Consider the following 17090-nt stretch of genomic DNA (forward strand, 5'->3'; position numbering starts at 1 on the left):
TGGTACCATTTCTTAATTTTAAGTACTATTTATGTGCAAACAGATTTCAATTTGGAGACTGGTTTAGTGCTACAATGTAACATTTAATATTACATTGTTGCACAGCTCCCATTTGTTTTGTCCATGTAGAAGGCAAAGACTTTTACAATAGCTCCCAATGCAGGTAATAACTACATTTAATAATCTTAAACCATAGCTAATAGAATAGGTCATAAAATCAGTACAGGCACTTTACTATTAAAATTTCACTCTTAAATAATTTATTTAAATAAGATGTTTGAAGCAGTTTAGAAAAACAAGATTTGTATTTTATTTCCTTGTAAAAATCTTTACACATGCAGACAAACCAGTGTTAAGAAAGTATTCACCATCATTTAAACAAATAACCACTTAAATAGAACAGTGTCTGCAATTTTATCTGTATAAAAATAAGATACATTTTTACAGAATTCACGCTCCAGTTCTTATAGCAATAAACAATACACAACTATAATAAGTACATTTGAACCTGACCATGGTTTTCAATTAGATACTGCTAGGGCATTTTAATGTGCAAAAAAAAAAAAAAGAAAGAAAAAACAAAACAAAAAAAAACCCCAAAAACAAAAACCAAAAGGAAAATAAAATAAAAACAGAAAAAACATAGTTCTTTCCAAAAGAAATGTCCTCAGTGTTTCTAGAAACCTAGAGGGTTTTACAAAATCAAATCCTAATCAGTTCGCTTTTAATATTTTTGATTATGAGTCCATACATCACACTGTAGATAGACAAAACCAGGAACTGATGCAGGCTCTGAGGAAGAAAGTCAGCGCCTGTGCCTGCCATGTCCTGAGCGACTGCCACCATGGTGCTTGCCTTTATGGGACCTCTCAAAGGAGCGAGACCTTTCACGCCTGTCCCTATGATGTCCCCTTTCATGCCTGTGTTTCTTGGCAGCATCTGAGTGATCCCGAGACTTGCTCTGAGATCGAGAACGAGATTTTTTCCTTTTATGACCATGTCTATTTGAACTTTTTAAATCATCTCTGGTATGCTTGGCCTTAAGGTGAGGAGAACCATGATTATGATGTCTTCTTGGGCTTTCACTGTGACTGCGAGACCTGCTTCTTGATCTTGAGCTGTATGTTCCAGATCGGCTCCGCCTATTATTATAACTTAGATAATAAAAATTTGAGGTTTAGATTCAGCTTCTGCTGAGAGCAGATTATTTTGGTGGTGCTTTAACAGGTTCAAAACAAAACTACTGACCTGTAACATGTAGCAGTACATGTCAGATGGAAAACTTCCATTTAATCTCCCTACTCCCCACTAACTCCCATGCGGCCTATATTAGAGGAATCTTAAATGTACAGTATTGTATCTATATGCCAAAATTTTTACAAAACGTCCTGGAGAGCTATGCTTTTTATTGAGTATCTCACACATGTTCAAAGGGCCACTAAACAGACACAAGCAGCTATCAATCTAATTACAAAGCTAACCAGGAAAGACTCTGGCTATGATCAACTTGAGTTTTGGTTGTTAATTAACAGTTAATAAAATATTAGTATCTTCTAACTGAAATTGAACAAAACAACCATTTTCACACATTATAAACAGAATTATCATAGCTTTCCACAGCACTTTGTGGCCAGCCCCTACACTTCAAAAAAATGGGCAAAGACAGAATAGGAATACTTGGTAAGCTACACCACCCCAAAACAAAAAGCCACATATAGGCAGGACCTATTTCCAAACTCCTTTTCTCATAATGTATCTTATGTTAAAAAACTAAACCTAGCCCAACTGTGAAAATATCTAGATTCAATTTTTTTAAAAAGCAAGAACTTTACTCCAAATATGACTGCTTTCTCTTCAAGAGTATTTACTTACTGTCTTCTTGGAGTATGTGATCTAGAACGTGATCGTGTTCTTGACCTTGATCGACTAGCACTCCTGCTATTTCTACTTCTCTTGCTGTCTTTTCTTACACTTAAAAAAAAAAAAAAATCATTATTTTAGATACATGTTTAGTATGTTAGAAATTAAACACATAAAAGATTCTTTAGACCCGTTTTCTAAGTCAAGTATACTCACCCATTGTAAGGGCTTTTGGAAGCCTGTTGTCTGTCCTCAGGTTCTTTCTTGACAGTCTTCACATTAACGGATATTGGTGACTTCTCTTCAGCCTTCACTTCTCTTGGTGATGCTTTAAAAACAAAAACAAAAAACCAACAAAAAACAAAAAGACATGTTACCTGTTGGGATTTAACAGAGGGCCAAAAAGTTGTTTCTAAATGTAACTCAAAGTACCATGCTTTCAAGTATTAGTCTTGAGCTATCATGAAAGAAAATAACAGCTTCTCGTATCACTGTTTCTATGCCACTATTAAATAATGCTAAAGGTTTTTTTTTTTTTAAAGAGGTTTTATTCATTTACCTATGGGGGGTGCAGAGGGAGAGAAAATCTCAAGCAGACTCTGCACTGAGTACGGAGCCTTGACACGGGGCTGGATCTCATGACCCTGAGATCATGACCTAAGCTGAAATCAGGAGTCAGATGCTCAACTGACTGAGCCACCGAGGAGCTCCTAAGCGCTAAAGCTTTCCAATAACCACACACCTGCAGTGCTCAAATCATTTTAATTCTGAATATATCTTACATGGTTTGGAGGCTGGAGAAAATCCACCAAGGGTTGAAAGGGCTGGAGTTCCATCGGGATTCAATCCCTTTGCTTTTAATTTGGCTTCCTGTAAGGCTACTTTTCTTTTTTCTACTTCTTTTTCTAGCAATTCATAGTTTGGCTGATGGAAGAAAATGAAGTTAGTATTTTTCCCTTTTATTAGTTGAAACTCTTTTAAGTACTTAAAAAGTATTAACACAAACATGAGTAAACTACTACCTTTTTTCTGGTATAAAGCCTAAGTGTTTCTATGCAGATTTCTTGGATCTCTTCTTCCGTAGTACCAAAAAGAAGAAACCAATGGGGACGAGTTGGTAATGGAATCTAAACCATAAAAACAGAATGGTTTAGATCAAATTTCAGTTTGTATCGAGAATGCTAATTCTTGTGATTTATCCTATAGAACAAAACAGGCTATATATACCTACCTGAAGGGCTCTAGCCGCAAGGTAGATACAAGCACATGCTATTGTCTCTGGTTGAAATCGAACAAATACATTCGTTCGAAGACTGTCATTCATATAATTCCTGAAAAATATTTCAACCATAAGCTTTGTACATAAACATAGTCCTTCTGAAGCTTACATAAAAATTGGAGACTCAATCTACTTTATTCTTTTTTCTTCTCATGTTTATATTCATATCCTCGTATTCTAGCATATAACAATTCTTAACTCAAAAATCAGTAAGAGATAAGAATTTAACACTAGAACCATTCTTCACTTTTCCTATTTATGACCAAAGTTCTTTAAAATAATTCCACGTTATTCCAAATAGAACTTTAAATAAGTTTTCATGTAGTTCTATGAAAAGCAATGCTTTCAAAATCAATTTTGACATAACTTGTTTCAGAAATGATAAACCACTCCAACAATACTTCGAGCCATTAATTATTGACCATCTCTCCTTTTATCCACAATGAAAAGCAGTGTCAACCAAGTTCTTTCAAAAACTCAAAATACTGTGACAGGGGTAAAAAGGCATTTTCAGTAAGCACTCACCAAGTTGTATTAAGAAATCTCAGCTACTGCAGAAAACTTAGGTAGGGAAGAGCAGTAAATACATAAAACAGCCTTGTTTACATACCTTTTTTTGTGACTAAGTATAAACAAAAGCAATAAACTACTTCAGTTAATAAATTGCTGGACAATATCCCTGAAGTATTAAAGAAATTTCACAAATTGTTTAAAAGTTTAAACTAAAAGACTATTTCTTAAAAATCCTTACCCGTGAAATAACTGCTTAAATGTTTTATAGAGCATATATTAAAAATGTCATGCATTTTATAAAAGCAATTAGACTTTTCTATTATTATTAATATTTACTGAATCCTAAAGAAGCATGGCAGTCATTAAGTCCAGAACATAAAAATTACTTAAGTCCTGCACATCATTAACAGTCTCGAAAAAAGTAGTTGCAGCTGGACCAAATTCCTTATTTTACCTTAAAATAAGCCAGCCCTCCAAATCAAACATCTTCATGTCAAAAGTTCAAAGTTCTAAAGTGCTTATGTTAATATTAACATCTCTTTTAAAGACTATACTTCTATTATTGCCTCAACAGTCCAGCAGCTGTACTTCATCCAGTATGGGAATGGTACCCACTTTAAGCTGCAAGTTGTAGTTTCCTTTGGTAGAATCCATGCTATACATACTAAAAGTAGAAATCTAAGTCAAATTCCTAACAAAAAAGTCATTTAATTCATAATGGCTGGACAACAAATCTATCAAAAATGAATTATTCATTTTGATAGTTACAGGTATACATTATATACATAGGCATGTTGAATAGTTACTTCTAGAAGCAAATATACAAATCCTTTTGACACCCCGACAGAACTAGAAGATGCTGCCAGATGGATATGGACCACTTCAGTGAATCTCGGATCAGAGCTTGCACTGGATTGGCTGGAGAGCAGGGCAGCCAATCAGGCCATCCTGAGGTCATGGGCTGAAGTGCAGAGGGCAGAGTTCTATGACTTACCATCATGGACTACCCTTTAATTAAAGAGTAGAAAAAAGAACAAAGTTAAATTGAGTTCTCCATTGAAAGCAATTAGTCAAGCCAAGAAAACAGGAAGCAGAAATAAGCATTATTTACCTTTTGGTTAAAAAACAAAAAAAAAACAAAACGCACCAAAACAAACTCCTCTCATTATTTTGGAAAGGGAAAATGAAACTTACTTTATTTCTGCTTCTGTTTTCCTGGCTAGGAAAGAAATGTAAAAAAGCAACTTACCAGGCAGTCTGAACCAGGGTTTGATTACGTTCACATTCTAAGACTTGTAAATACATAACAATGATCTGAAGGACAAGGGAAAAAAAACTCAATTTAGCATATGGGTGCATCTTTCAGAGTACTGAGTTAAATGAATTTAAGTAACTGAAATGTTAGATGCAAGTTTTAACTCTTCTACAAACTGCACAGATACTAAAAGGTACATTATAGGCAATGTGAATTATTATGCTACTAGATTATCTAAAAACTTTAAATATGAGCCAAAATTGCACAGGAAAAAGAGTTAAATCAATTAAAGACAATACCTAATTTCTCATGAACACTTTACTATGTGACAGGCACTGTGGTAGGGATTATTTCACTTGTTTTCCAAGGTACAATTCTCCATGTCTAAAAACCATGCAGACTATGTTTTTAAAGTTACACAATGAGTGTGATCATATTATGTAATACTGTGGGTATTGCAATAAACAAACACTACAGTTTCTGCAGTGAATCTAATCATGTTTTAAGAGTATAAGTAAATACTACATATAAGTAGCTTCACTACAGTTTAAGTCAGAGCTTTCTGAACCTGTATAATCAATCATTCCCATTCTACAATCTTGAAGATGTAGAATCTGAGGAACAGACGTATTTGCCAGAGTCCCAGAGCTAATGTCAGACAAGTTTCTATCATAGATAGTCCTATCCCCAGAGCACCCCTACAGTAATCACTGTGCTCTAATGATGATACGATTATCCAGCCAAGAAGTATTGGAGAAATCTATAAACGTGCAATAATGGTAACAAGAGAGCAGCCACCACGCTTTGAACATTTTACTTTGCGACAGGTAGTGTCCCATGTACTTCTGCAGATGTGTATTATTTACTCCTAGAAATAAAGTACTTCACTATCTGTTTTCTAAGTAGGGAAACTGGGTTAACCACAGAGGGAAAAAAGAATTTCTCTATGCCCACACAATGAAGAGTGAAGATCTGAACCCAAATCTTTCTGACTCCTATTTTACTGGTAAACTTATAAAGAACGCCTTTTAAAACCACGGTTACCTCTAAAAAATAACCATAACAAATTCATGTAAGACACAATTTTAAGAAAAACCCTAATACTTACGAATGTAATTTCTGCATTCTACAACTCACCTTATGGGGATGCTTGACATGAACACAAAATCCCAACTCCTTTAGCACCCTCCTCTCTGCCTTGATAACTTGATTTTTGGTGTTAATGTAGTTCTGATCAAGGATCAGGGGGCTTGGAGTCCTATAGTTTGTAAGAAATAAAATCAAAACTGTTTTGCACATCCAAAAAATTTTATTTGTGGCATCTCCATTTTCCCTTCCAACCAACTATTGGCAACAGAAACCAGCTTTTTAAACTCCTGCAAACAAGTTAAAGCATTAATCTTATGCTGTCCAAGTTATGCTAATTAAACATATACTTAACTAAGTTTCAATAGGAACTAGCTCTACCCTGTAGTGAAAAAATCACTCTAAAGCTTCTATCTAGCCGTTGCTGATCTTTTTCACAGGATTATCTTTTAGGTGTGATGTATGTAAGATAAACTTAAGTGACTGTTGATTTATCATCACAAACCCCATTAGTCTCTATTATAGACTCTTTGTGATGACAAAACTAATTTTTAGCTCTTGAAAATATTTACTATAAAGACTTCATAGATTACAATGATTTTACTCATTTTCTAAAATAGCAACTCTTGGCTAGTTGATGGCCAAAGTAAAAATCAGAGAGGAAAAAATGGTAGATAGCTAATTCAGATTCTAAGTGGACATTCTGCTTAAACAAATTTTTCTAAGAATCCACCACTGTCAAAGAAAATCTGAAAACTAAAGAGTCAGCCCAATTAAAAAAAAAGAAACGTTTTAAAAATCAGACTCAAAAGTGATCAATGAAAACTAAACTTGAATTTGGTCTGATTTGTCCTTATCAGGCAGAAAAACTTTTATTTAGTATGCAATGTAAAAGAGAAGGGAGCATAATGAGGGAACCAGAAGAACACTCGAGGTGTCTGTGCCAGACTAAATTCTGAAAGCTTCTAAAGCTGTAACACAGAAAGCTATCTACCAATAGTTCAATGCTTTGGAAATAGCATGTTCAATTAAAAGACTACCTGCTTTAAATCTTAAATTCAAAACTGGTTTCTTCCTGAGTCCTGAGAAGTTTGTTTTCAGTCAGGGCTTGTGGACTTTCATCTCCCAATGTCCTTCATTTGATACATTTTTAGATCCAACCACCAAGAAATACATTTTCATTAAGACAAAATTATAAGGTATATATATGGGGAGAACATTTAAGTATCTTCCCCCAAACTGAATTAATTTTCAGCCAAAATATTCAAGAGTTATTGCTCTAGGCAGAATGTTACAACACCCCAATTCACAACTCATTTTTACCATGCACACCAAATCCAGAAAAATGTAAGCTCATATTTAAATACATCCACTTGAATATTAGAAAACTGAAATGAGCTATAATTAATAGCTAGCCCTGCAATGTCATAGTATCTAAAAATCTTTCATTTATCTTCCTTTCTTACTCCCATCTAAAATTATAAAAACTGGAATGCTCACTAGAGTATTTCAAATTATTTATTTCATACAATATGATTTTTATCGAATTACATTAAACAGAATTGGCAAATCTGAGATGGAAACTAGCTTACTTAAATTAACAATGCTGAAGATTGGCTTCCCTCAGTTCAATTCCCACTACAGCTATGAAAAGTATGAGGAATGAGGCCACCAACTGGACAGGGGACCGATTTCTAACATAAAAATGTAACAATGAATCTATGTGATCAGAACGATAGACTACAAGTTAACTGCTCTTTGGGAAAAAATTAACTTCAGAGCAATCAATGTATCCATGAAACTGTACCCTAAAAATCTTCAGGTTTGTAATTTTTCAGGGTTTATCACCGTAACAGGAAATTTGGAAAACAGTGAAACCCACACATCACTCTCAAAACTAGTTATTTGAAGGCCCTCCTTCAATAAGTATTAGGAAGGAGATACTATTTGATGGCCCTCCTCCAACAGGTATTAGGAAAGAGTATCTCCACTGTTATAGCTGCCTGCCGCTAACTCTCTACCCTGTCATTCAGACCATAAACTGCACCATTACAGTCCTAAAAATAAAATTTTACAAAATTAATTTTCTTACTTTCCCCCTTTTTGTGTTGAGCAAACTCATCTACACCTTTTACTAATAAGCATGCTTTAAGAGTTGCCTTCAAATTCTGTTAAAATTCATTTTTTCTGCAATTAACCAGCAAACACTTGTTTGAAATGGCTATCTGATCCCAAATCAGGCTTCCTCATTCATTAATTCAGATAAAATGAATTGTTATTTTCCATTTATTCTGCCACAATTTTTGCTTTCCCTTCTTTGTATATCAAAATCCCAGTGACACCAAAACTCATCACTTATTATAATTCAACTATAATATTCATCTTCTTGCTTAGGCCTTCTGTCACCTGGTTTTGATAGTTAACTTTGTACCTATGTAATTTGCTATCTTCATTTGTTAAGAAGTGGTTTTAAGTCAAGGAAGGCTGAATGAACATGTAATTTACAACTACCTTTTAAAGATTACTTTGTATCAGAAAGAGAAAGGTGTCCCCCTAAGTCAGCAGTAAGGAAAGGTTAAAGAAAACTGTCTAAGCAAATGGTTTCCTTACTTATGTTAACAAAGTATCAACTAGTACTGCCTATGGCAGCGAGCATATAAAACTGAACTGAGGCTTTAGAATTTCTTCATCACCAATTTGGTAAACTTTCCAGTAAGATTTAGGAGGTGACATTCTTAAATCTTTTAAAAAAGAGAACTTTCATCTACTCAGAGAAAAAATATTTTTCATTATCAACAACCAACCAAACCTAAATCCACCTCTCCCATTTGTGAGTTTGTCAGATTTTCCAAATTAAATTTCAATGAAAAGAACAATTTTCAAATTTTAGTTTTAATAGGAAATCTTGGGCTTTTGGTCACTGGAAATTTTATCTGGTCTCTCAGAATAACTTTTCCTTCAGCATAATCAATCTAGTTGAAATACAACTTAACAGGGGGAAAAAAAAGAAAAAAAGAATTAGAAATAGGAAATCCAAACATGGTCACTCTCACTCATGTGATACAAAGACCCAGAATATTTGGAACTAGCTCTTCAACAGACTCTATTCAAGAATGAGATTAACTAGTTTATAGGGAACCAGACTGTTTTTCAATATACAGAAATGTGTAATACCTATGCCAAAGGAATGTTCCCTCTTTAGCAGTGTTTCAACAGATGGCCACACCACCTTTAAAGCCACCAAAACAAACAGAGAAGTTGGACTAAATGACAAGATCACTTAATACCCTTCCAACTTCATCTGTGATTTATATACATATTGAAAATACCACACCATATTCATCATAGTGGTTCCATCTGTCTGAAGATTTATCTTCTTTTACAGAAGACTTAAAGGATGCATGTGGGCTCCTTATAATTACAGAAAATGCTTAATTTTCTGGAAATATGCTGCATATCAAAACCAAGTTTGAAAACTACTAAAAAAGCTATTTTCCTTTTCGATTCACCCATTTATTCCGAGCTTAATTATGAAACTACAAAAAATTGGAGGAGGGGAGGAATCAAATATCCCAGGACAAGACTTGGATAATGGTACTTTCTAAAAGCTCCTCTGGTGATTCAAATGTGTAATCAGGACTGAAAAATGACCTAAAGACTACAAAAACGAAGCCTCCTCTGTAATTACCAAGATCATACTACAATTTAAAGCTGTGCATAAACCACATTAAAACAACATTATTAAGATAAACTGATATACTATTTAACTAAAGTGTAATACTGATAGTACTTTCTAGTGATATTACTCTACATAAAAATATACCAAGCTACAGTTCTAATAACTTGGACAGCAAAGACAAAAGCTTGTAACAAGAAACAGGAGTTCTTCTAAATGGTTCACCAGTGGCCAACCTGTTAGTCCCCGATTCCAGTGACCTATTCTCAGAGCACTGGCTTCTCCTTGGGGATTTTCGATACTTCACTCACTGTTGCCATGACGACAGCTTCATCTCTATGTACCACTCCACATCACCCAGGCTTTGGTAAATGTAGCTGGTCGCTGTATAGTCGGTTGCAAGGGAAAAAAGAGTTGAAGTTAATAACATATACAAGTTATGTGTCTGAGTAAACTTGTAATATGCATAGAAACACTTTTACATCCTGCTTTAAGAAAAAGGCTTCCATGCAATTAACAACTCCTTTTAAATTTCATGCTATAATCAGACTTGTAAGATTGAGACAAAGTCAATTTCTCTGTAATAATGACCAAAACACACTATTACATCAGACACAACAGTCAGTCAGGTGAGATGTTTTAAATTCCAAGGTTTTTATGGTTAAGACCTACTCTGACATCAAGGAAGAATACTCTAAGTCTCATGGAAAAACGTCAAAGTAGATAATCATTGTTAAATGATAATATAATAGTTGGCTCAATGATTCAAAGAATACGGACAGAAAACTCCTTTAGGCAAACATAGAATCCTTTGACTAAGGATAAAAAGCCTTTCCACTACTGTCATTTTGTTTTAAACACCCTGAAGAATCAGCTAGGTATCTAAAAACAAATTTTAGCTCAAACCATACTAAATACCAATTTGAAATCTTCCCAATTTCCAGGGATTCCTCACCAAGAAGCTAAAAGATATTTTAAAATGAAATAAAAAATTAGTCTATCCCTGGATAAGGTTAGGATGAAGGAGAAAAGATGGAAAAAGAATGTAAGAAAACTGAAAAATGCTGTGAAAACTATCTGGGTAGCAATGTTTCAAACTTTGTAACTAGACTAAAGATTACTTTACTGTTTGTCTCTGGATAATTCCATTACTGCCAACTTATAGTTTCAACCAATAACGACCACTCACAAAGGATTACTAATTTGCCACTAACTGACACCCAACCCCCAACAACTTAAAATCCTTTTATAACTAACTCCCACAGTGTAAGTTTATCTAACATCACCACAATTTCTTAAAAAGTTAACACGCAAACTAACCTACACCAAGTATATCCTTCTGCAGCGTGTACTAGAAGTCACCTCTAGATGCAGGAAGCCCTGCAACTAAAACTTTTTGGCACTGCCTCACGTGAACACACAGGTCCACATACAGTGTTGTCACGTAGCCACAAAATCTGTAAGGTAACACTATTTGGTCTCTATTTTCTTACTTCTTACAAGATTGAATAAAACAGGCCTTATCTAAATATAACCCGATCAATTAGTTATTTCTCTACCCCACTCACTGATACTGTATCTGACCAAAACAAAATACCTGTTTAATCCCTTTGACTTCAAACTTCAACCTTTATCATTCTGCAGTCCTTTCAGATCCGGTATTATGCGATATATCGTAGTTCAATGTTGAGAAGTATTCTAACAAAAGCCAACCTCAATTGATAAAGAATTAACTGGACTTCGAGTAGAAAAACATAATCTACACAAAACTTTGCCACAATATTAACTTGAACTGCAGTGTTCACACTTCCAGCCTTCAGTCTTCCAAGAGAGGGGGGAGGGGAAATAACTTACAGAATACACTCACACTTGAGCCAAACGTATTCCCTTTCTTGTTTAATCTTAAGCCACAGGACTGGCTTCACAGCACTGTTAGGATTGTCCATAAATGCAACTGCCTCTACAAACTTTAGATAACTGGTTAATTGTGGTTTGTTTTAAATTAATTTAAGTATTAGTGAGTTCCTATGTGAATTTTAACACCTAAATTAAAGCCGTTTTCCTTTGCATCAGTTTTGAGAGGAAAGAATGTTTTGATTTGATGATTGGTGCACAATACAGTAGCAGCAAGAAATACTGTGTTCAATAATGCCAATCTTACCTTTTTCCTCTTAACTGGCGTAGATGGTGAAATACATTAATCACATCTCTTATTCTTCTAGGTGCTTCTTCAATTTTGGATGCAAGATTAATACAAGCCATGGCAACAATCTGAAAGAACCCACAATCCAATAAAATGTTGTTAGATTACACCACTATCAAGTACAATTAGGAAGATGTAAACCCCCTCAAAATTTAACTAATTCTGATGAAAAAAATTTAGGACACAGCTGGGACTTTTGGTGAAATAAAAGTACGATGGGCTTTCCTAGGATATAGGCCTAACAGATTTGCCAATCACCATTTTTTTGTTTAAATAATCTTAATTTTGAATCCAGAGTCAAGCTAAATCTCCCCGAAACTCTGAATTTGGTTAAAATGTTAATTTTTGCTACGAAAGAAAATGGGCTCAAGATACGCTTTTTAGTTTTCAAACACATTCCAAAAGTCTCTACTTCTGGGCGAGAACTAGGTACAAAGGCCTAAACTAACCAACCACTCCCTTCCTATAAAAGCTGGCTAGAGACACTACCCCCTCCTCCCCGCTTCCGGATGAAGAAATCCCTTCACACCCGCCCCCGCGATGCTTACCTCGAAACTATGTTTGACGAAAGACTTGGAGTAGAAAAAACGATGAAACAACACCTGCCCCGTTGCCATCGCCACCTGCAAACGAGAGAAGAACGGAGGCGCAGGGGTCAGGCGGGACCGCACCAGGCGCCGCCGCCATTTTGTGCTGTCGCTCGCTCCCCCTCCCCCTCCCGCCGCGAACTGCTCGCTACCGGGTCCTCCCTTCGCCTCCGCGCCCTCCCGCCCTCGACACGCCCGGGATCCGACTGGGACCCGTGGCTGGAGAGGCCGAGGAGGAATCCCCACCCTGCCGAGACCCGGTGAAACCGGGATGCAGCGGAAGGGACAGCGGGGAGGGGAGGCGCACTCTGCCAGCCCAGGGCCGGCGCACTGACCTGCGGCAACCGGAGGAGAATGCCGGCGGCCTGGATGAGCTCGCAGCCCAAGATGCGCAAATCGGTCTCGCTGGGCAGGTCGAGCCCGTCCTGCATGGACGGGGTAGGGGAAAGCCGCTCCTCCGGAATCAGCGAGTGGTCGATGGTGAGCGAAACTTCCGAGTAGAGGCGGTCGCCGATCAGGATCCCTCCTGTCGTGGTCGTCGTCGTGGTTGTCGTCCCGGAGCTGGAGCCCCCCGCGCTCGGGGCGGCGGACGAGGCGGCGGCAGCAGCGGTCGCGGTCGGGTGAGGCCCGGACGCCATAGTCTCAGCGAGCTGCACGCACGCCCAACGCAGCCGGAACCCGGAGCGAGACTAACCAGCGTCCTCGGCGCGACGGATATTCCCGTGACCGCCGGGTTCTGGGCCGCTTCACGCAGCGTGCGCTTCCGCCCTGACGTCACCACGCCCGGCTGGTGCGCGCCAACTAGTCCCTTCAGGCCTCCTCTAGGCTTGCGCCGGCGGGGAAGCTGCGGGCACCGGTGTTCAACTCTCCTGTCACCTGGTGACCTCTCGGCTGGTGCCCCGGAGTGGTCGAGGAGGTCGTCTTTTTAGCTAAAACAGGTCTTAGCCGTCGCGTTTTTAATCGTATTAGACACAAGTATAATAAGGGAGCTTTACAAGCTATCTTGTCCCCAAGGTAAAGTTGGCAGAATTTGCTGTAATTCCTGCGCGATTTCGGTAATTTGTCTAGGACGTGCGTGGCTTTGCTCCCGTCTCTCGCCCTCTCCTAACTTGTGGTATCTGCGCGGCGCAGTTCAGCGGGTACAAAGGAAATTTAGGGCCGACCTTTGCCCGCATTGGCGGGTAGAAGCGGTTACTAGGGTGTCGTGCGTGGCCGAATTCGTAATTTAAAGTGACCCGCAGGGAGTCCGAAGAGGGCTGCTTTTCAGTATTTTTAGACAACACGAATGTGAACTACATTGCCCCCCGCCCCCCAAAGCTCTCCGATGAGCATATAATTACCGGTGGTATCGGAGTAAGGCGAAGGCGTCCTAATGACCTGGAGAGAGGCTGCTTTCGCCTGTTCGCTTGCGAAACTCAGGCCTGAGTCAGTGACTTCGCCACAGTTACAGTAATCTGGAAAAATCCCTAGTTTGCAAAAGTAGGGCGAGAACTTTACAGAGGTAATTGGATTTTACCCGGGGATCAATGTATTCATATTGGTTACCACAATTGAGCAGAATGGGAGAAATCGGTTTCGTTTGTGTTTTTTTTCCTTCTGGGATATTAGCTAGCGATTCCCAGAATTTCCTCAAATTTGAAGTAAAAATAAAGATACTGTTACAAACTACTAGAGTATAGAGTCGGGAAAAAATGAGTAGATCTTGGTTTACTCCAATTATCTTTTTATCCCACACTTGAACCTCTGAGATGGTTGGCTAGGGATGAGAAATCCTGTTATCTTTCTATTAACAGAGCTTCGGTTTAAGGCTTACTTTAATTATAAAAAGTGCACTGAACCTTGGATCTTCAGAGCAAAGGAAATTTGAATGCATTTTGATATTTGCTAGTGATATCACTGAAGCAAAACATATTCAGAAACCTCATTTTAAAAAAAGCATTAAGTCAGTTTTATTTAGTAAATCCTTAACATGAGTAGTTCTGAACTCTTAGTAGTTCTTAACTCTGCGAATTAGAATCTTCTGGGGAGTTTTAAAAACATTCTGATGCTTGAGCCTTACCTGCAGAAGATAATGTAATTAATTTAGGGTGAGCCCAGCCAGTGTTTGGATTTGCCCATCCTCCAGTGATTCAAATCTTCAGGCGGGCGTAAGAAATACTAGTCCAAGAGAATGTAATATTCTGGTGCTGACTAAAGCATTTAACTTCTCTGCCCATCATCTCCCTGACCTTTCTGACCAGGCTGTTTCCAAAGAAACTTCCCTTCCCAATATTCACAAGGGATTTAAAAATTCCATTAATTTTGAAAATTTTGGAATCTCAAAAACTAGTTGATGATATGCTATTTTCCTGATTGTCATAACCTACTGTGGTTATGTAAAATAGTAATGTTGGGGAGATTTGCATCAGTGACACATAGGAACTCTGTCATTGTTCCAAACTGAAAAAAAAAACCCTAATTGGTGACATTGAGTTTCAGTGAAATCACCACCTGTATTTTTAATGACCCGAAAGTAATATAATTTAACTTATTTTTAAGATATTTCTTAATGGAAATTTTTTTCTTCTTTGGGGGCTCTTCCCACCCTGCCCCCTCAATAAGCTCTTGGTGTTGTCTTGATATATTTTTTTTTTTTTTTTTTTTAAGATTTTATTTATTTACTTGACGGACAGAGATCACAAGTAGGCAGAAAGGCAGGAAGAGAGAGGGGGAAGCAGGCTCCCTGCTGAGCAGAGAGCCAGATGCGGGGCTCGATCCCAGGACCCTGGGATCATGACCTGAGCCGAAGGCAGCAGCTTTAACCCACTGAGCCACCCAGGTGCCCCTGTCTTGATATATTTTAAGATATATTTTTACTCTCTAGGTCCAGGATATTTCAAGTTCACAAGTGTAAGAGGGAGTTCTGGGAGGTGGTAGGTTTCTTAGCTCTGTTCCTGATATCTTTTCCCAGGACTTCCCACTCCCCGCATCCTGTGTCTGACACTGATTTCCAGAAGAGCAGAAACACCCTGACTATTCTATGCTTTGGGCCTATTTCAAACTCCTTCTGACTGTACCCTAACTTATAGCCAATAGTTATGAGTATTTTCACTGTTCATCCGTTCAGCTTTAACAAAGGTGGTAGAGGAAGTGGGCCAATACTTATTTGTTTAGCATTAACTCAGCAAACTGAGGTTACTTTTAACTTAAAAAAAAAAAAAAAAAAGGCCACGACTAATCCAGAGGATGGAATGCAATAGGTCTAGTGGTTCTGCTCCACAAGGTTGTCTAAGGACAAGCGTTTAAAAAAAAAAAAAAAAGATTATCCTTTGCAGGGTCAAATTCCAGAAAAATCATGGTATAGAAAATTGTTACATTATTTCTGAGTTATTTTGAAGAAAGTAGTTTTTCTACATACCTACTTCCAGAACATCAACATTAAAATGTGGAAAGACGAAGACCTATTTAGAGCTGTAAAGGCTCCAGAACTGGAAAGAGTAAAGCATACGTTTTAATTGTGTAAAAGCATTGGCATTAGGAGAAATTATTCAGGCAAGTGAGAGAGTTCCATTAGTAAGGTAAATGTCCGAGTTGTCACTCAAAAGAAAAATGGAATGGTCTGTCTGTAATAAATTTTGTATATTCTTTCTCTTTTTTTAAAAGATTTTATTCATTTGAGAGAGAGCACAAGCAGGGGAATATGCAGAGGGGGAAGCAGACACCGTGCTGAGCTGGGAGGCTGAAGTGGGGCTCAATCCCAAGACCTGGAGATCATGACCTGAACCGAAGGCAGATGCTTAACCATTTGAGCCACCCAGGTGTCCCTGTATATTCTTTCTCAACAAACAGATGTTCTGTTAGTAGACCCTGAGTTCACCCATGTCTAAAAGGAAATCAGTAATAACTAGAGTAAAGTTGCAGTTTTTACTGTTTTAAGCCCTCCAGGCTTCAGATGATGACTGGAGAGACAAATGGATTTATTATTGGCCCTCCTGTGACTACTGAAGAATCACATTCTTGCTGCTTTAATCAGTTCTCATTCCATTAAATTATGTAGCCTCTCTGGGGATCATGTTTTTTATTATTATTTAAACTTTCGGGTTCTTTAATCCTAAAATAATACTTGATTAATCTCATTACTTTCTTCAGCAATTGATCTTCATCTGTAGACTACCAGAGGCTAAAGGCAAATGAAGTATAAGTCCCCACCAGAAGAAGGTACACTTAAAAAAAAAAAAAAAAAAAAGATTTTTATATATTTGAGAGAGAAGGGTGGGAGGAGGGGAAGAAGGAGAGCATCTCAAGCAGACTCCCCACTGAATGTCGAGCCTGACACAGGGCCTCAGTCCCAGGACCCCTGAGGTCATGACCTGAGCCAAAACCAAGAATCAGATGCTCAGCTGACTGAGCCACCCAGGCTCAGTGTATCATTCCCTTAATAAAGGGAATTTAAGTGTATCATTAAGTGTATTAAGTGTATCATTCCCTTAATAAAGGGAATGATACATACAAAGATGAATATTGAGGTGACCAGTAAGTGCAAAAAGCAGGCAGAAAAGAGATAAGTCATCATGGTTAATGTGATCAGGGAGAATTTATAACCTTAGGAAGTTACTAATCAAGTTTCTGTTTATAGCAGAGATCATAGAATA

General features: G+C 37.7%; 1 protein-coding gene across 2 annotated transcripts; it reads right to left on the reverse strand.

Moving 5' to 3' along the window:
• Window positions 1–286: 286 nt before the first annotated feature.
• On the reverse strand, window positions 287–13579 carry CCNL1 (cyclin L1). Of its 2 annotated transcripts, XM_080811521.1 has the most exons (11): window positions 12795–13579; window positions 12421–12495; window positions 11831–11940; window positions 6045–6165; window positions 4902–4966; window positions 3092–3191; window positions 2883–2987; window positions 2643–2784; window positions 2077–2188; window positions 1873–1971; window positions 287–1154 (listed from the first exon to the last, which is right to left on the reverse strand). In XM_080811521.1, exons 1-11 carry the CDS (start codon window positions 13095–13097, stop codon window positions 806–808), a joined length of 1581 nt encoding a protein of 526 aa, XP_080667647.1. In that variant the 5' UTR covers window positions 13098–13579; the 3' UTR covers window positions 287–805. The 2 variants fall into 2 exon arrangements, with proteins under 2 accessions (XP_080667647.1, XP_080667648.1); XM_080811522.1 differs by lacking the exons at window positions 12421–12495; window positions 12795–13579 and adding an exon at window positions 9981–10053.
• Between the last annotated feature and the right edge of the window lie 3511 nt (window positions 13580–17090).

The sequence above is a fragment of the Martes martes genome (assembly GCF_963455335.1).
Source record: "Martes martes genome assembly, chromosome: 1".
Classification (NCBI taxonomy): Eukaryota; Metazoa; Chordata; class Mammalia; order Carnivora; family Mustelidae; genus Martes; species Martes martes.

Coding starts and splice junctions, on each gene's coding strand:
- CCNL1 (XM_080811521.1), bottom strand. CDS start 13,097: ATGGCGTCCGGGCCTCACCCGACCGCGACCGCTGCTGCCGCCGCCTCG. Junction 12,496..12,794: donor TTCTCCTCCGGTTGCCGCAG/GTCAGTGCGCCG, acceptor TCTCGTTTGCAG/GTGGCGATGGCAACGGGGCA. Junction 6,166..11,830: donor CGCCAGTTAAGAGGAAAAAG/GTAAGATTGGCA, acceptor TACAAACTATAG/GACTCCAAGCCCCCTGATCC.